Source organism: Suncus etruscus, chromosome 18, assembly GCF_024139225.1.
Source record: "Suncus etruscus isolate mSunEtr1 chromosome 18, mSunEtr1.pri.cur, whole genome shotgun sequence".
NCBI lineage: Eukaryota > Metazoa > Chordata > Mammalia > Eulipotyphla > Soricidae > Suncus > Suncus etruscus.
Window position 1 is genome coordinate 24,366,926 of NC_064865.1, and position 17,535 is coordinate 24,384,460.

Genomic DNA, 17,535 nt, shown 5'->3' on the forward strand with positions numbered 1-17,535 from the left:
ACAAGCCAATATTGTCAGTTGAGCTATCTCTGTGCCCTTCCAGGACCTCTTGAAATTTTCATATTATTTTTTACCGAAATGTAAACAAATGACTATCAAATATTTTATTTAGTACTCTTACGTTTATTCAAGTATTTGGGGGAAAGAATGTGAGTATACAGTCTTAAAAGAGACCATATTAGTTCATCACCCTCATTTACAAAAATATTTTAAGGGCCAGAGCAATAGTACAGAGGGTTGGGCAGGGCATTTACCTTGCATACAGATTTGATTCTGGCATCCCATATGATCCCACAAAGCCTGCCAGGAGTGATTTTTGAGTCAGGAGTAACCCCTGAGCACCTTTGGGTGTGGCAAAATAAACAAACAAACAAACAAAAAGTTATTGATTGAGAATCTGTGATTTAGAATACTATTAATGGTTTCTCATCATATAATTTCAACACCATATGAATCACCAGTATACCCATCACTCCTCACACACACAAGGATCTCAACACCCCTCCTTTTCAAATCCTTCTCCCAGCTCAGTTCTGTGGACCAGTTCTCCTATTATGTTACTTTTGGCCCTTTGTCGCTACCTTGCTGTGTATGTTTTGTTTTGAGGCCATATCCAGAAGTGCTCAGGGCTTACTTCTGCCTCTCCAATCAACAATCGCTACTGGTAGGGCTTAGTGATTGTACCATATATGGGACTGGGGATCAAACCCAGGTTCAGCAGCATGGAAGGCAAGTGCCCTACCTGTTGTGTTGAGGTCTGTTCCTCAGACCTCACTTTGCTATCCTACATAAGAAAGGGATCATTCTGTCCCTTTCCTTCTGGCTGACTTTACTTAACATGAGATTTTCTTTATTTTTAGCTTGATTGATTGATTGATTGATTGATTGGTTTGTGGGGCACACCTGGCAGTGCTCTGGGATACCCCTGGCTCTGCACTCAGAAACCATTCCTGGCAGGCTAGGTGGACCATATTGGATGTCAGGAATCGAACCAAGTTCCTCCCAGGTCCGCCGTATGCAAGACAAATGCCCTACCACTGTGCTATCTCTCCAGCCACCAACATGAGATTTATTTTCTTTCTTTCTTTCTTTCTTTCTTTCTTTCTTTCTTTCTTTCTTTCTTTCTTTCTTTCTTTCTTTCTTTCTTTCTTTCTTTCTTTCTTTCTTTCTTTCTTTCTTTCTTTCTTTCTTTCTTTCTTTCTTCCTTTCTTCCTTCCTTCCTTCCTTCCTTCCTTCCTTCCTTCCTTCCTTCCTTCCTTCCTTCCTTCCTTCCTTCCTTCCTTCCTTCCTTCCTTTTTTTTTTTTTTTGGTATTTGGGCCACACACAGTGATGCTCAGGGGTTACTCCTGGCTATGCACTCAGAAATTGCTCCTGGTTAGGGGCACCATATAGAATGTTGGGGATCTGTTGAGGTCCGTCCTGGATCAGTCACGTGCAAGACAAATGCCTACTGCTGTGCAATCGTTTTGGCCCCTACATGAGATTTTCTGATTCCATCCATGTTATTGCAAATTGCATGATTTTTCCTATTTAGAGCTATGTAGTATTCCATTGTGTGTCTATGCCTTAACTTCTTGCTTCCATTCAATATATGTCTTTTTAAGTGTTTGCTTTATAGTAAACTATTTTTAATTAATATATTTGTTTAAGCACCATGGTTACAAACATGTTTGTAGTTGGGTTTTAGTCATAAAAATACACCCCCTTCACCGGTGCAACCTTCCCACCACCAATGTTTCCCACCTTACTCCTCCCTCACTTCCTACCTGTCTTCAAGATAGGTATTCTATTTCTCTCATTACCATTATAATGATAGTTGTTAGTGCAGTTATTTCTCTGACTGCACTCACCACTCTTTGTGGTAAATTTCATATCATAGGCTGGTCCTCTTAAGCCTCATCTCTATAATCTCTGGGTATTATTACCATACTGTCTTTTACATTTCTTATATCTCACAGATGAGTGAGACTATTCTGTGTTTATCTCTCTCCCTCTGACTCATTTCACTCAGCAGAATAGTTTCCATGTCCATCCATGTAAAGGAAAATTTCATGACTTCATTTTTCCTAATAGCTGCATAATATTCCATTGTGTTTAAGTACCATGCCTCAAAAAAATACCTAGAAATTGAGTTCCCATATGATCTAGCTATACCACTCCTAGGGATATACTCTAGGAACACAAAAACACAATACAAAAATGCCTTCTGCATGCCTATGTTCATTACAACTCTATTTATAATATCCAGAATCTGGAAACAATCCAGATGCCCAATAACAGATGAGTGACTAAAGAAACTATAGTAAACTATTTTTAAAAAAGTATTTTATCTTTATTTTTTCTGATATCTCTTTTGTAAAAAATAATCATGCCTCCACCAAGCACTTTATGTAGATTAGACTGACCTCACATGTTTTCTTGAAGGAAGTGTAGTTTAGTAATTTTAAATGAAATGAAAAGTACTACCAAAAACAAAAAAATCTAAGCTATTTTCTATCTGTTCTCAAATCTAGGTGAAACATTTTAAAGTTTCCTTCTTTTTTTATTTTTTATTTTATTTTATTTTTTGGTTTTTGGGCCATACCCGGTGGCTCAGGGGTTACTTCTGGGTCTGTGCTCAGAAATCACTCCTGGCAGGCACTGGGAACCTTATGGGGATTCTGGGATTCGAACCACCATCTTTTCTAGGTCTGTCACTTGCAAGGCAAACACCCTAACACTGTGCTCTTTCTCCTAAAGTTTTCTTCTTAAGTTATTTCTTCTTAAGTTATTTGATGTTTGGATAATGTGTATATCAGAGAAATTATGATTTTCTTATTTTTCATTTCTTATTTGATGCTGGAATTCCCAAGCAGTTTTTGGAGGGACTTAAGGGGCCAGCAATTGAACCCTGGGCCAGGCATATAGATGGCATCTACTCTAACCCCTGCATTGTCTCGACAGCCCCAAATGACAATTCTTGTAAATGAAAAATCGGAATATCCAAACATTTGACTTAATCTTTCTATTCATTTTAGCACTTGAAAGCCAGCCTTAATGAAGACCAGCCTAAACTATACCAGATATTAGATGATGGGAAGAGACTTCTGATCTCTGTTAGCTGCTCAGAGCTAGAAAGTCAGCTCAATCAACTTGGAGAGCGCTGGTTAAATAATACCAACAAGGTGTCCAAGGAGCTCCACAGATTGGAGACAATATTGAAACATTGGACCAGGTACTATGATGACTATATTGCATGATTTTAGGTTGAGATTATGCAATAGAAGGTTATAAACCTGGTATCAGTGAGGAGAAAAAAGTACTGGTAAGAAATAATGAGTCCTAGGATCATATCTCATAGCTTAGAAAATAGAAGACAAATATAGATCCCACAATTGATTGGATGGAGCAGACTGTATAAATATGCCATTAATGACATATAGGGAAGCAGCATAGAATAAAATTCAACTTCAAGTTGTGATTTTTTCTCTGGCATATAAACTGCACTAGGTAGTCCAGAAAAAATTTTAGACAGAAAAAAATTAAAATTGGTTTTTGAGGTGAGTTTCTCAAAGACAACAACAAATGCTTATGGGAAGCAAAAGTATTGACTTTTACCAGATTAAATATTCTGTTCCTGTTCCATCTTTCTTTCTAAGAACTTGAATCAAACAATTACTTAATACATTTTAAAGAGATTGATATGAAATATTAGAGAATAGCCTTTGTTTTTAGCTTAGGAGAAATGGGAAAACTAAAATAGATTGATTTTCTTAAATAAATATGGCTAGAATTTTAAGTGTCAACAGTGGGCATTTTTATCCCCAATCTGTTATATCTCTCATTTTTAAAAAACCAGTGGCTAAATGTAGAAGGTAGGGATTAGATTTGGACTTACTAGACTTCTTCACATAATTTCAGGTATCAAAGTGAATCTGCAGAACTCATTCACTGGTTGCAATTTGCAAAAGACAGACTAGAGTTTTGGACTCAGCAATCAGTCACAGTCCCGCAAGAACTGGAAATGGTGCGTGACCACCTGAATGCTTTCTTGGTAAGTGTCAGTCTCTGAGAGAGAGAGCATTTGCTTCTCTTTCATAGTTTCAGGCATTTCCATCACCCTGACCTGTATGTCAGCAAAATGAAAAGCAGTGGTGAATGGAGATATATAATAAAGCAAGCTATGGAGATAGAATTTGTCGGTGCTGAATATGCATGTTTAATCCTAAACAGAATAAGAGGATTCAACTTTGCTTCTTTCATTTTTGAGCATTGGCTTTCATGATACCTTAATTTCAAAGCAAGGGAGAGCAGTTTTTGTTTTCCTCCAGTGTTTAATGTAACTCACCTTCAAAGTATGAGGAGAAAAAAAGTCTAAGGGTGTGTGCTAGATCCCAGATCCTTATTCTCTACTATCAAGCTACATACCCTAGGAAGTTTTTGTTGTTTCTTGGGGTCCATTCTTGCTGATGCTCAGAACTTATTCATGGCTCTAAAACAAAAGGATCACTCCTGACCATTCTCAGAGGATCCTATAGGGTGCCGGGGATTGAATTTGAGTTGGCTATATGCAAAAGACAAGAGCCTTACCCACTGTACTATCTCTCAAACCCAGAAAAAAAAAATCATTTTATGGAATAAACTGTTTCCTTAAAAAGAAAGACATGCTATTTAATTCGACTTGAATATTGTTCTTTTTAAGGAGTTTTCCAAAGAAGTAGATGCCAAATCTGCCCTGAAGTCATCAGTCCTGAGCACTGGAAACCAGCTTCTTCGATTAAAGAAAGTCGACACGGCTACCCTGCGTTCAGAGCTATCCCACATTGATACTCAGTGGTCAGACTTGCTGACGAATATTCCAGCAGTACAGGAGAAGCTGCATCAGGTACAAGAACAGCATTGATTTAATGCTCATCAATTGATTCAAATAAGCATCCAATGGAAGTTTGTGGATAGACTTCTACCCACAGCTTTCCCTTAACCATTTTGCCATTTCTCCCTTTATTGTATTATAATATCAAATTCAAGCTCTTCTATTTCTACAAATGCCTTATATGATTGTAGTTTGCGTGTATATATATATATATATATATATATATATATGTATATGAGTGACTTTGTATGTTCATTTGTGTGATAGAATTCTCATCCAACTCTTACTTAGTTATACTTAAGTGTACAAATGTGGGTAACTATACCTCCTTCATTATTTGAGGAGTTATGAAGATTTAACCAAAATTTAAGTCAAAGATTTATCATTTTAGCTTTACTAAAACAACTGGAATTTTGTAGGGGGAAGAGGGGACATGGGTTGGGCTATAGCAGGCAGTGCTTGGGGTTTACTTCTAGTGGTGCTCAGAAATCCATGCAGTGCTGAAGACTGAATCTCTATTTCTCACATACCAAGCCTGTAGTTCAACCCTTTGAACTATTTTTCTGGCTCTACCAATAGGTATTTTTTAATGGACAATAGTAAGTGACATACTTATATCTCTTATCTGTACATTTGTTCCTCTTCTCTGAATTCCCAAACATTCTTTCTTACTCTTTGGCATTCATTGCTGTGTTCCAGGAAAAATGAATATATTTAATGCATATACATTTTTCCACCCTAATCCACAGCTATGAGAAGGGCAAGGTGTATATCTCTTATTCACCTCCATCTCTCTGCCTCTAGTTGAAGTTTGTTAATGTTTGAACTGGTTGCTTTGGTCCCTCCAAATTATTTGAGGGACATGCATAAGTGTATAATATATGAAGTAATATTCATAATTCTAAGTATATTTTAGTTAAAAACTGGGAAATTGGCAGTGTTCTTTGGAATAAGTATTAGAGTGCCAAAAAATCTACTAAATGATTGTTTGTAGTATGGTATTTTTCTCTCTTCTTTTAAAATTTCTGAGTCATAATACACAGAGATTTTTACAAGATAATTAATAAAATACATCTGTTGAATGTTTTGTAGTTACGGTTTTAAGCTCATAAAACTAGCTATAAAATAAGAACAATATTTTCTTCTTACTGGTATTTTGATTAATTAGAGCATGTTTACACAATATTTATAGAGTTGGATGGCAAGTGAGCATACGATGACTATTATTATTTAGCGTTTGCCTAATGTTTAGTTTCAAGTTTCTAATGGGGGTAAGATCCAAAAATGTCATTTAGAAGTATTATCTCAGTTGATACATTAAAAAGAACTAATGCTGGATTTTAGATTAACTGAAATTGGGCTCAAGTTTTGACACTTGTGACAAGTATTTCTTCCTTGGGCAGCTTCAGATGGATAAGCTACCTTCTCGTCATGCTATTTCTGAAGTCATGACTTGGATTTCTCTCATGGAAAATGTTATTCAAAAGGATGAAGACAATATAAAAAATTCCATAGGTCACAAGGCAATTCATGAATACCTTCAGAAATACAAGGTAACACAACTTTTATTTCTTTTCTAACATTTATTTTTAATTTGGGAGCTTATTTTATTTGAAAGAGCTCTCAAAAACTCAACTTGTGAAAATCAGTTTTTGAAAGGTATGCTTAGTTTATGCAAAATGACCAGGTAGGTGTAAACACTAATAAAATTATAGTCATAGATTTATTCAGTATTAAGGATAATTTTGAGGGCCAGAGAGATAGCACAGTGGTAGGACATTTGCCTTGCATGCTGCCAACACAGGACAGACTCAGGTTCGATTCCCAGCATCCCATATGGTCACCGAGTCTGCCAGGAGCAATTTCTACGTATAGAGATAAGAGTAACCCCCAGTCTCAATGGATATGACCAGAAAAAAAATTTAATAAGATTTTGTATAATTTTGAGAAATAAAAACTATAATATAAAATTACTTTATAATGAGCTATATATACTTAGGATGTATTAGAGATACAGTTATATTCACAAATATACTACATATTCCATTTTCATAAATGCACAGAGATTGTCTTTAGATTATGAACATGATAGTATTAATCTTAAAATTACTTTAAGATTTGGAACATCCCTACTTGTGAAATATAAGATGTTTACATGCAGAGCTTTGTTTTCTTCTTTCCTCTCTGTTTTTAGGGTTTTAAGATCGACATTAATTGTAAACAGTTGACAGTGGACTTTGTCAACCAGTCTGTACTACAAATCAGCAGTCAGGATGTGGAAAGTAAACGCAGTGACAAGACAGATTTTGCCGAGCAACTTGGAGCCATGAATAAAAGTTGGCAAATTCTGCAGGGTCTGGTAGCTGAGAAGGTAAGCTAAGGGGTCCCTGATTTGCTTGTTTTAATGATAATTCAGGGAATAGCCACAATCTTAAAAAAAAATCTGTGAGGCCTAAATGAACCAAATACTAAATGAACTAAATACTATACTCAAAATGAACTAAAGTTCGGCTAATTATTTCCTTTATGAATTTCCTACTCTTTTTGTATATTTCACATTGTTTTGATTCTACACATGAAAATATTTTATCATTCTCAAAAAGAATGTTCATTTGCTTTTTATCAAAACATCATAGTGTACTATAATATCAAAGTATTTTTGGGCCATGGCTTGAGTTGACTTGAGTTCTTGACCTGTTCACCAATAGAAGTCATGAGCTCTTGCGTATGTGTTTTTCAACCATATATACAATAAACTTTATTCTAAGATTATATTTTTAATTAGTAGAAAAGAATGGCTTGAGTAGAAAAGCCTCCCTATGGCTTGATTTTAAAATGAGCTAGCTAATTTTATTTCATGATGTCTCATCAGATCCAGCTGCTGGAAGGCTTGTTGGAATCTTGGTCCGAATATGAAAATAATGTACAATGTCTGAAAATGTGGTTTGAAACCCAGGAAAAAAGACTGAAACAGCAACAGCGAATTGGCGATCAGGCTGCAGTGCAGAATGCAATGAAGGACTGCCAGGTACTGGGACTAAGTGGCCCCTGTTCTATGGTCTCCTGGCAGATGCTGAAGAAATTTACAGTTTCTGAGAATCAAGGGCTAACTAGAAAAAAGATAATAGTGTATTCTAGGTAACAAATTTCTGTGATTATATTAGTTTATAGAGCTTTTTAAACCTGAATTTATAAAAATTGAGTGTGTTGGTTTCCACCACACCCAGAAGTGCTCAGGTGTTTCTCAGTGTTTCAACAGTGCTCCTGAGTGACTCTTGGCTATGCCCAAGTAAACATGTGTTGTACTAGGGATCATGTAGGGGTCAGTGGCATGCCAGTGCCTTATCTCCTATATGCTCTCTCTCTCCCTCACCCTGATTTTGGTTTTCAGTTTTTTGCTTGTGGGCCACACTCATTGGTGCTCAAGGTATACTACCAAGTCTTTGCTCAGGAAGGCTCTGAGCTTACTCCATAGACACTATGTGTTGTCAGGGATTGAACCCAGGTTGGCTACATACAAGGCAAGGCCCCTACATGCTGTACTATCTTTCTAGCCCTGGCACCTGAATTTGTTTGAATATACATTTTTTAATCTTGTGTTATAAAGATAAATTTATGGGACTTTTTTTTTAATGCATAATTTTTTTTTATTTAAACACCTTGATTACATACATGATTGTGTTTGGGTTTCAGTCATAAAAGGAACACCACCCATCACCAGTGCAACATTCCCATCACCCAAGTCCCAAATCTCCCTCCTCCCCACCCAACCCCCGCCTGTACCCTAAACAGGCTCTACATTTCCCTCATACATTCTCAATATTAGGACAGTTCAAAATGTAGTTATTTCTCTAACTAAACTCATCACTCTTTGTGGTGAGCTTCCTGAGGTGAGCTGGAACTTCCAGCTCTTTTCTCTTTTGTGTCTGAAAATTATTATTACCAGGGTGTCTTTCATTTTTCTTAAAACCCATAGATGAGTGAGACCATTCTGCGTTTTTCTCTCTCTCTCTGACTTATTTCACTCAGCATAATAGATTCCATGTACATCCATGTATAGGAAAATTTCATGACTTCATCTCTCCTGACAGCTGCATAATATTCCATTGTGTATATGTACCACAGTTTCTTTAGCCATTCGTCTGTTGAAGGGCATCTTGGTTGTTTCCAGAGTCTTGCTATGGTAAATAGAGCTGCAATGAATATAGGTGTAAGGAAGGGGTTTTTGTATTGTATTTTTGTGTTCCTAGGGTATATTCCTAGGAGTGGTATAGCTGGATCGTATGGGAGCTCGATTTCCAGTTTTTGGAGGAATCTCCATATCGCTTTCCATAAAGGTTGAACTAGACAGCATTCCCACCAGCAGTGGGTAAGAGTTCCTTTCTCTCCACATCCCCGCCAACACTGTTTATTCTCATTCTTTGTGATGTGTGCCATTCTCTGGGGTGTGAGGTGGTATCTCATCGTTGTTTTGATTTGCATCTCCCTGATGATTAGTGATGTGGAACATTTTTTCATGTGTCTTTTGGCCATGCGTATTTCTTCTTTGTCAAAGTGTCTGTTCATTTCTTCTCCCCATTTTTTGATGGGGTTAGATGTTTTTTTCTTGTAAAGTTCTGTCAGTGCCTTGTATATTTTGGAGATTAGCCCCTTATCTGATGGGTATTGGGTGAATAGTTTCTCCCACTCAGTGGGTGGCTCTTGTATCCTGGGCACTATTTCCTTTGAGGTGCAGAAGCTTCTCAGCTTAATATATTCCCATCTGTTAATCTCTGCTTTCACTTGCTTGGAGAGTGCAGTTTCCTCCTTGAAGATGCCTGTAATGTCCTGTAGTGTTTTGCCTATGTGCTGTTCTATATATCTTATGGTTTTGGGGCTGATATCGAGGTCTTTAATCCATTTGGATTTTACCTTTGTACATGATGTTAGCTGGGGGTCTAAGTTTAATTTTTTGCAAGTGGCTATCCAATTGTGCCAACACCACTTGTTGAAGAGGCTTTCCCTGCTCCATTTAGGATTTCCTGCTCCTTTATCAAAAATTAGATGGTTGTATCTCTGGGGAACATTTTCTGAGTATTCAAGCCTATTCCACTGATCTGAGGACCTATCCTTATTCCAATACCATGCTGTTTTGATAACTGTTGCTTTGTAGTACAGTTTAAAGTTGGGGAAAGTAATTCCTCCCATGTTCTTTTTCCCAATGATTGCTTTAGCTATTCGAGGGTGTTTATTGTTCCAAATGAATTTCAAAAGTGTCTGATCCACTTCTTTGAAGAATGTCATGGGTATCTTTAGAGGGATCGCATTAAATCTGTATAATGCCTTGGGGAGTATTGACATTTTGATGACGTTAATCCTGCCAATCCATGAGCAGGGTATGCGTTTCCATTTCCGTGTGTCCTCTCTTATTTCTTGGAGCAGAGTTTTATAGTTTTCTTTGTATAGGTCCTTCACATATTTAGTCAAGTTGATTCCAAGATATTTGAGTTTGTGTGGCACTATTGTGAATGGGGTTGTTTTCTTAATGTCCATTTCATCCTTATTACTATTGGTATATAGAAAGGCCATTGATTTTTGTGTGTTAATTTTGTAGCCTGCCACCTTGCTATATGAGTCTATTGTTTCTAGAAGCTTTTTGATAGAGTCTTTAGGGTTTTCTAAGTAGAGTATCATGTCATCTGCAAACAGTGAGAGCTTGACTTCTTCCTTTCCTATCTGGATTCCCTTGATATCCTTTTCTTGCCTAATCGCTATAGCAAGTACTTCCAGTGCTATGTTGAATAGGAGTGGTGAGAGAGGACAGCCTTGTCTTGTGCCAGAATTTAGAGGGAAGGCTTTCAGTTTTTCTCCATTGAGGATAATATTTGCCACTGGCTTGTGGTAGATGGCCTTCACTATATTGAGAAAGGTTCCCTCCATTCCCATCTTGCTGAGAGTTTTGATCAAGAATGGGTGTTGGACCTTATCAAATGCTTTCTCTGCATCTATTGATATGATCATGTGGTTTTTATTTTTCTTGTTATTGATGTTGTGTATTATGTTGATAGATTTACGGATGTTAAACCAGCCTTGCATTCCTGGGATGAAACCTACTTGATCGTAGTGGATGATCTTCTTAACGAGGCATTGAATCCTATTTGCCAGGATTTTGTTGAGGATCTTTGCATCTGCATTCATCAGTGATATTGGTCTGTAATTTTCTTTTTTGGTAGCGTCTCTGTCTGGTTTAGGTATCAAGGTGATGTTGGCTTCATAAAAGCTATTTGGAAGTGTTTCTGTTTGTTCAATTTCATGAAAGAGTCTTGCCAAGATTGGCAGTAGTTCCTCTTGGAAAGTTTGATAGAATTCATTAGTGAATCCATCTGGACCTGGGCTTTTGTTTTTCGGCAGACATTTGATTACTGTTTTAATTTCATCAATGGTGATGGGGGTGTTTAGATATGCTACATCCTCTTCCTTCAACCGTGGAAGATTATAAGAGTCCAAGAATTTATCCATTTCTTCCAGGTTCTCATTTTTAGTGGCGTAGAGTTTTTCAAAGTAGTTTCTGATTACCCTTTGAATCTCTGTCATATCAGTAGTGATCTCTCCTTTTTCATTCCTGATACGAGTTATCAAGTTTCTCTCTCTCTCTTTCTTTGTTAGGGTTGCCAGTGGTCTATCAATCTTGTTTATTTTTTCAAAGAACCAACTTCTGCTTTCGTTGATCTTTCGGATTGATTTTGAGTTTCCACTTCGTTGATTTCTGCTCTCAGCTTTGTTATTTCCTTCTGTCTTCCTATTCTTGGGTCCTTTTGTTGAGCATTTTCTAGTTCTATTAGCTGTGTCATTAAGCTACTCAGGTAAGCTCCTTCTTCCTTCCTGATGTGTGCTTGCAAAGCTATAAATTTTCCTCTCAGTACTGCTTTTGCTGTGTCCCATAGGTTCTGAGAGTTTGTGTCTTGATTGTCATTTGTTTCCAGGAACCTTTTTATTTCCTCCTTGATTTCATCTCGGACCCACTGGTTATTGAGCATGAGGCTGTTTAACTTCCAGGTGTTAAAGTGTTTCTTCTGAGTCCCTTTGGAGTTCACAAATAATTTCAGAGCCTTGTGGTCAGCGAAGGTAGTCTGCAAAATTTCTATCCTCTTGATCTTATGGAGGTATGTTTTATGTGCCAGCATGTAGTCTATCCTGGAGAATGTCCCATGTACATTGGAGAAGAATGTGTATCCAGGTTTCTGGGGATGGAGTGTCCTATATATATCCACTAGGCCTCTTTCTTCCATTTCTCTCCTCAGGTCTAGTATATTCTTGTTGGGTTTCAGTCTGGTTGACCTGTCCAGTGTTGACAAAGCCGTGTTAAGGTCCCCCACAATTATTGTGTTGCTGTTGATATTATTTTTCAGATTTGTCAACAGTTGTATTAAATATTTTGCTGGCCCCTCATTCGGTGCATATATGTTTAGGAGAGTGAATTCTTCCTGCTCTACGTACCCCTTGATTAATATAAAATGTCCGTCTTTGTCCCTTACAACCTTCCTGAGTATAAAGTTTGCATTATCTGATATTAGTATGGCCACTCCAGCTTTTTTATGGGTGTTGTTTGCTTGGATAACTTTTCTCCAGCCTTTTATTTTGAGTCTATGTTTGTTCTGACTATTCAGGTGCGTTTCTTGTAGGCAGCAGAAGGTTGGATTGAGTTTTTTGATCCATTTAGCCACTCTGTGTCTCTTAACTGGTGCATTTAGTCCATTGACGTTGAGAGAAAGAATTGTCCTGGGATTTAACGCCATCTTTATTTCAAAATTTGGTGTGTCTTTTGGGTAGTCTTGTCTTAGATTAGGTCTTTCAGTTTTTCTCTTAAGACTGGTTTTGTGTCTGTGAAGTTTCTGAGCTGTTTTTTGTCTGTGAAACCATGTATTCTTCCATCAAACCGGAAAGTGAGTTTTGCTGGGTATAGTATTCTGGGTGAAGCATTCATTTCATTCAGTCTTGTCACAATATCCCACCACTGCTTTCTGGCATTGAGCGTTTCTGGTGACAGGTCTGCTGTAAATCTCAGGGAAGCTTGCTTGAACATGATTTCCCCTTTTGATCTTGCTGTTTTCAGAATTCTGTCTCTATCTGTGGGATTTGTCATTGTGACTAGGATGTGTCTTGGGGTGGTTTTTCTGGGGTCTCTTTTGGTTGGTACTCTTCGGGCATGCAGGATTTGATCACATATATTCTTTAGCTCTGGAAGTTTCTCTTTAATTATGTTCTTGACCATTGATTCTTCCTGGAAATTTTCTTCCTGGGTCTCTGGGACTCCAATGATTCTTAAGTTGTTTCTGTTGATCTTATCATAGACTTCTATTTTCGTCTGTTCCCATTCTTTGACTAATTTTTCCATTGTCTGCTCATTTGCTTTAAGTTTTTTGTCCAATCTCTCCTGCTGTATGGAATTGTTATGTATCTCATCTTCCACAGCACCAAGTCTATTCTCAGCTTCTGATACCCTGTCCCAGAGCTTATCCATTTTGTCATTCACTTCGTTTACTGACTTTTTCAGTCCTGTTAGTTGACATGTTATTTCAGTTTGGAGTTTTGTCATTTCTGCCTTCATATTTTCTTGGTTCTTATTAGTGTTCTGTTCAACTCGATCCATGGTTTCTTGGAGTCTGTTGAGCATCTTCCATATTGCTAGTCTAAAGTCCTTATCTGAGAGGTTGATTAGTTGGTCAGTCATTATCTGGTCCTCAGAATTGTCATCTTCATTCTCTATGTCTGATGCTGGCCTGCGTTGTTTCCCCATTGTCACACTTGTATTGTGGGTTTTTCTACGTGTTGTGGTGGTATTCATTGTCTATATGATGTAGGCAGCACACTCCTCTGGCTCCTCCCTTTCTGGATGGGCTGACTTGCGTCTAATGGAGGGGAGTCCTCCGTGGATGAAGCCTCACACTGGGTCAAATCTTAGGCCCGAGCATGCAACAGAGAAGACAGTCCAGAGAGAAATGTTTGCTTCTGTGATATAGCCCCGTTCTTAGTGTGATTTTTCCTTCTTGTTGCAATGGAGTTCTTTCCTTAGAAATAGTGCACGCAATTGGATAGCCACTTGCAAAAAATTAAACTTAGACCCCCAGCTAACATCATGTACAAAGGTAAAATCCAAATGGATTAAAGACCTCGATATCAGCCCCAAAACCATAAGATATATAGAACAGCACATAGGCAAAACACTACAGGACATTACAGGCATCTTCAAGGAGGAAACTGCACTCTCCAAGCAAGTGAAAGCAGAGATTAACAGATGGGAATATATTAAGCTGAGAAGCTTCTGCACCTCAAAGGAAATAGTGCCCAGGATACAAGAGCCACCCACTGAGTGGGAGAAACTATTCACCCAATACCCATCAGATAAGGGGCTAATCTCCAAAATATACAAGGCACTGACAGAACTTTACAAGAAAAAAACATCTAACCCCATCAAAAAATGGGGAGAAGAAATGAACAGACACTTTGACAAAGAAGAAATACGCATGGCCAAAAGACACATGAAAAAATGTTCCACATCACTAATCATCAGGGAGATGCAAATCAAAACAACGATGAGATACCACCTCACACCCCAGAGAATGGCACACATCACAAAGAATGAGAATAAACAGTGTTGGCGGGGATGTGGAGAGAAAGGAACTCTTATCCACTGCTGGTGGGAATGCTGTCTAGTTCAACCTTTATGGAAAGCGATATGGAGATTCCTCCAAAAACTGGAAATCGAGCTCCCATACGATCCAGCTATACCACTCCTAGGAATATACCCTAGGAACACAAAAATACAATACAAAAACCCCTTCCTTACACCTATATTCATTGCAGCTCTATTTACCATAGCAAGACTCTGGAAACAACCAAGATGCCCTTCAACAGAAGAATGGCTAAAGAAACTGTGGTACATATACACAATAGAATATTATGCAGCTGTCAGGAGAGATGAAGTCATGAAATTTTCCTATACATGGATGTACATGGAATCTATTATGCTGAGTGAAATAAGTCAGAGAGAGAGAGAAAAACGCAGAATGGTCTCACTCATCTATGGGTTTTAAGAAAAATGAAAGACACCCTGGTAATAATAATTTTCAGACACAAAAGAGAAAAGAGCTGGAAGTTCCAGCTCACCTCAGGAAGCTCACCACAAAGAGTGATGAGTTTAGTTAGAGAAATAACTACATTTTGAACTGTCCTAATATTGAGAATGTATGAGGGAAATGTAGAGCCTGTTTAGGGTACAGGCGGGGGTTGGGTGGGGAGGAGGGAGATTTGGGACTTGGGTGATGGGAATGTTGCACTGGTGATGGGTGGTGTTCCTTTTATGACTGAAACCCAAACACAATCATGTATGTAATCAAGGTGTTTAAATAAAAAAAAAAAAAAGAAAAAGAAAGAGTGCACGGCCGCGTAGCGAAGCGGAGCGGCCGTTCTCCTCTGGAGCCTCTTTTTGCCCCACTCGCAAGAGTTTCACGCAAGAGGACAGTAGACAGACATAGACAGGTCACACTCACAGTCTTTCACAGTTGAGCCCCACTGGGCCGGTGTACTTTCGCGGATTTTCCCCGCCTGGTGTCACACACAGGAAGCCGGCTTTTGCAAAGCTTAGCCGGTTTTTATGCTCTGAAGTCCCTCCCTGAAAATGGCGTCTGGGCGAGCGAGGTTTCTGGAGCCTCTCCTTGCCCCACTCGCAAGAGTTTCACGCAAGAGGACAGTAGACAGACATAGACAGGTCACACTCACAGTCTTTCACAGTTGAGCCCCACAGGGCCGGTGTACTTTCCAGCATAATATTTTTTATGTCCACTCATGTATAGGAAAATTTCATGACTTCAATTTTCCCTGATGGCTGCATAGTATTCCATTGTGTATATGTACCATATTTTCTTTAGCCACTCATCTGTTGTTGGGCATCTGGGTTGTTTCCAGAGTCTGGCTAGTGTAAGTAGCATTGCAATGAATATAGGTGTGCAGAAGGTATTTTTGTATTGTATTTTTGTGTTCTTGGGGTATATTCCTAGGAGCAGCATGGTTGGATTATATGGTAGCTCAATTTCCAGTTTCTTGAGGAATCTCTATATTGTTTTACAATAAGACTGGACTAGATGGCATTCTCACCAGTAGTAAATGAGAGTTCCTTTTTCTCCACATCCCCACTAGCACTGGTTGTTCTTGTTTCTTTGTGATGTGTGCCAGTTTCTGTTGTGTGAGATGGTGCTTCATTCTTGTTTTGATTTGCATCCCTGATGATTAGTGATGTGGAGCATTTTTTCATGTGCTTTTTCGTCATTTGTATTTCTTCTTTGACAAAGTATTTGTTCATTTCTTCTCCCCACTTTTTGATGGGGTTATGTTTTTTTCTTGTTAAGTTCTGTCAGTACCTTGGTATATCTTAGATATAGTCCCTTATCTGATGGGTATTTGGTGAATAGTTTCTCCCATTCTGTGTGTGGCCTTTGTAACCTAATTTTATGTTTTCATGTTGAAGGCTAGGAAGTTCTATCTCTTGGTGGGTCCCCTACTTAAACTGCATTAAAATGAAAATATCATTTCTATTGGCAATAATATTGATTGGTCTTCTATTGTCCTAAGTTTTACTGTTAAAAGACAAACATATTCATGTAATTTTTTTTCTTTTTCTATCACACCACCCCAGTGTGTATCTTCTTTTTTTTTAATGTTCTCCACCTATGTTCCTCTATATCTCTATCATCTATTTAACAGGCAGACATGTTGCTTTTGGAAAATATAGCAGGAGTTTGACTACATTTCACTTCTTTTCCAATCAAATATGACTTCAAGAGAGTCATGTCAGGGGCCGGGCGGTGGCGCAAGAGGTAAGGTGCCTGCCTTGCCTGCGCTAACCTAGGACGAACGGCGGTTCGATCCCCCGGCATCCCATATGTTCCCCCAAGCCAGGAGCGACTTCTGAGCGCATAGCCAGGAGTAACCCCTGAGCATTACCGGGTGTGGCCCCCCCCCCAAAAAAAAAGAGAGTCATGTCAGGTAGTGTCAAGAGAGAAATCTTGAAGTGTGGTTCAAAGAATTCATCACCAATGCTAATTTGAGATTTCAACTGGAAATTTACTTTTCAGAGGGAAAGTAACCCACACTGTTATTTAAGGGGTATCACTTATAAATCACAATGATCTAACAAACAGATTCTATCTGGCAATGCTACAAACCTTGATAAAATTTATTGTCAATTTTGAGAAATTGTCTCTGGTTCAAAGTATGAAATTCAAGCCAGAATACTTCAATTGGTTACCGATTCATGATTTATTTTATTTTATTTGAATGCTTTACCATTTCTTCAGAGAAGATGTATTAATTTATAGCAACATTAAAATGGATATTTCTGAGTTAACTCTCATTAAAAGTGATTTATTATAATGATAATGTTAAGGTTGGCTTTTCCTTTTATTGATGAGAAATGAAGTCATCTTTTAATTATTTATAGAAAGAAAAGTAAATAACACTTTATTTTGCACAAAATGCTTTTCTTTTGTCTTTGGGCCACACCTATCAATTCTCAAGGGTTATTCCTGGCATTGCACTTAGGAATTACTCCTGACAGTGTGTAGGAGACCATATGGGATATCAGGGGTTGAACTTGGATTAGCAAGGCAAATTCCCTACCCAATGGGGTAAGAGTACTCCAGCCCCC

General features: G+C 38.2%; 1 protein-coding gene across 1 annotated transcript in view; it reads left to right on the forward strand.

Annotated features, from left to right (window-relative positions):
* Window positions 1-17,535, forward strand: part of SYNE1 (spectrin repeat containing nuclear envelope protein 1) — a 578,994-nt gene that overhangs the window by 435,186 nt on the left and 126,273 nt on the right. The window contains exons 110-115 of the mRNA XM_049765309.1: window positions 3,019-3,215; window positions 3,902-4,034; window positions 4,683-4,865; window positions 6,257-6,406; window positions 7,048-7,224; window positions 7,726-7,881. Of these exons, the coding sequence (XP_049621266.1) occupies window positions 3,019-3,215; window positions 3,902-4,034; window positions 4,683-4,865; window positions 6,257-6,406; window positions 7,048-7,224; window positions 7,726-7,881 (996 nt within the window). The remainder of the gene's footprint in view (window positions 1-3,018; window positions 3,216-3,901; window positions 4,035-4,682; window positions 4,866-6,256; window positions 6,407-7,047; window positions 7,225-7,725; window positions 7,882-17,535) is intronic.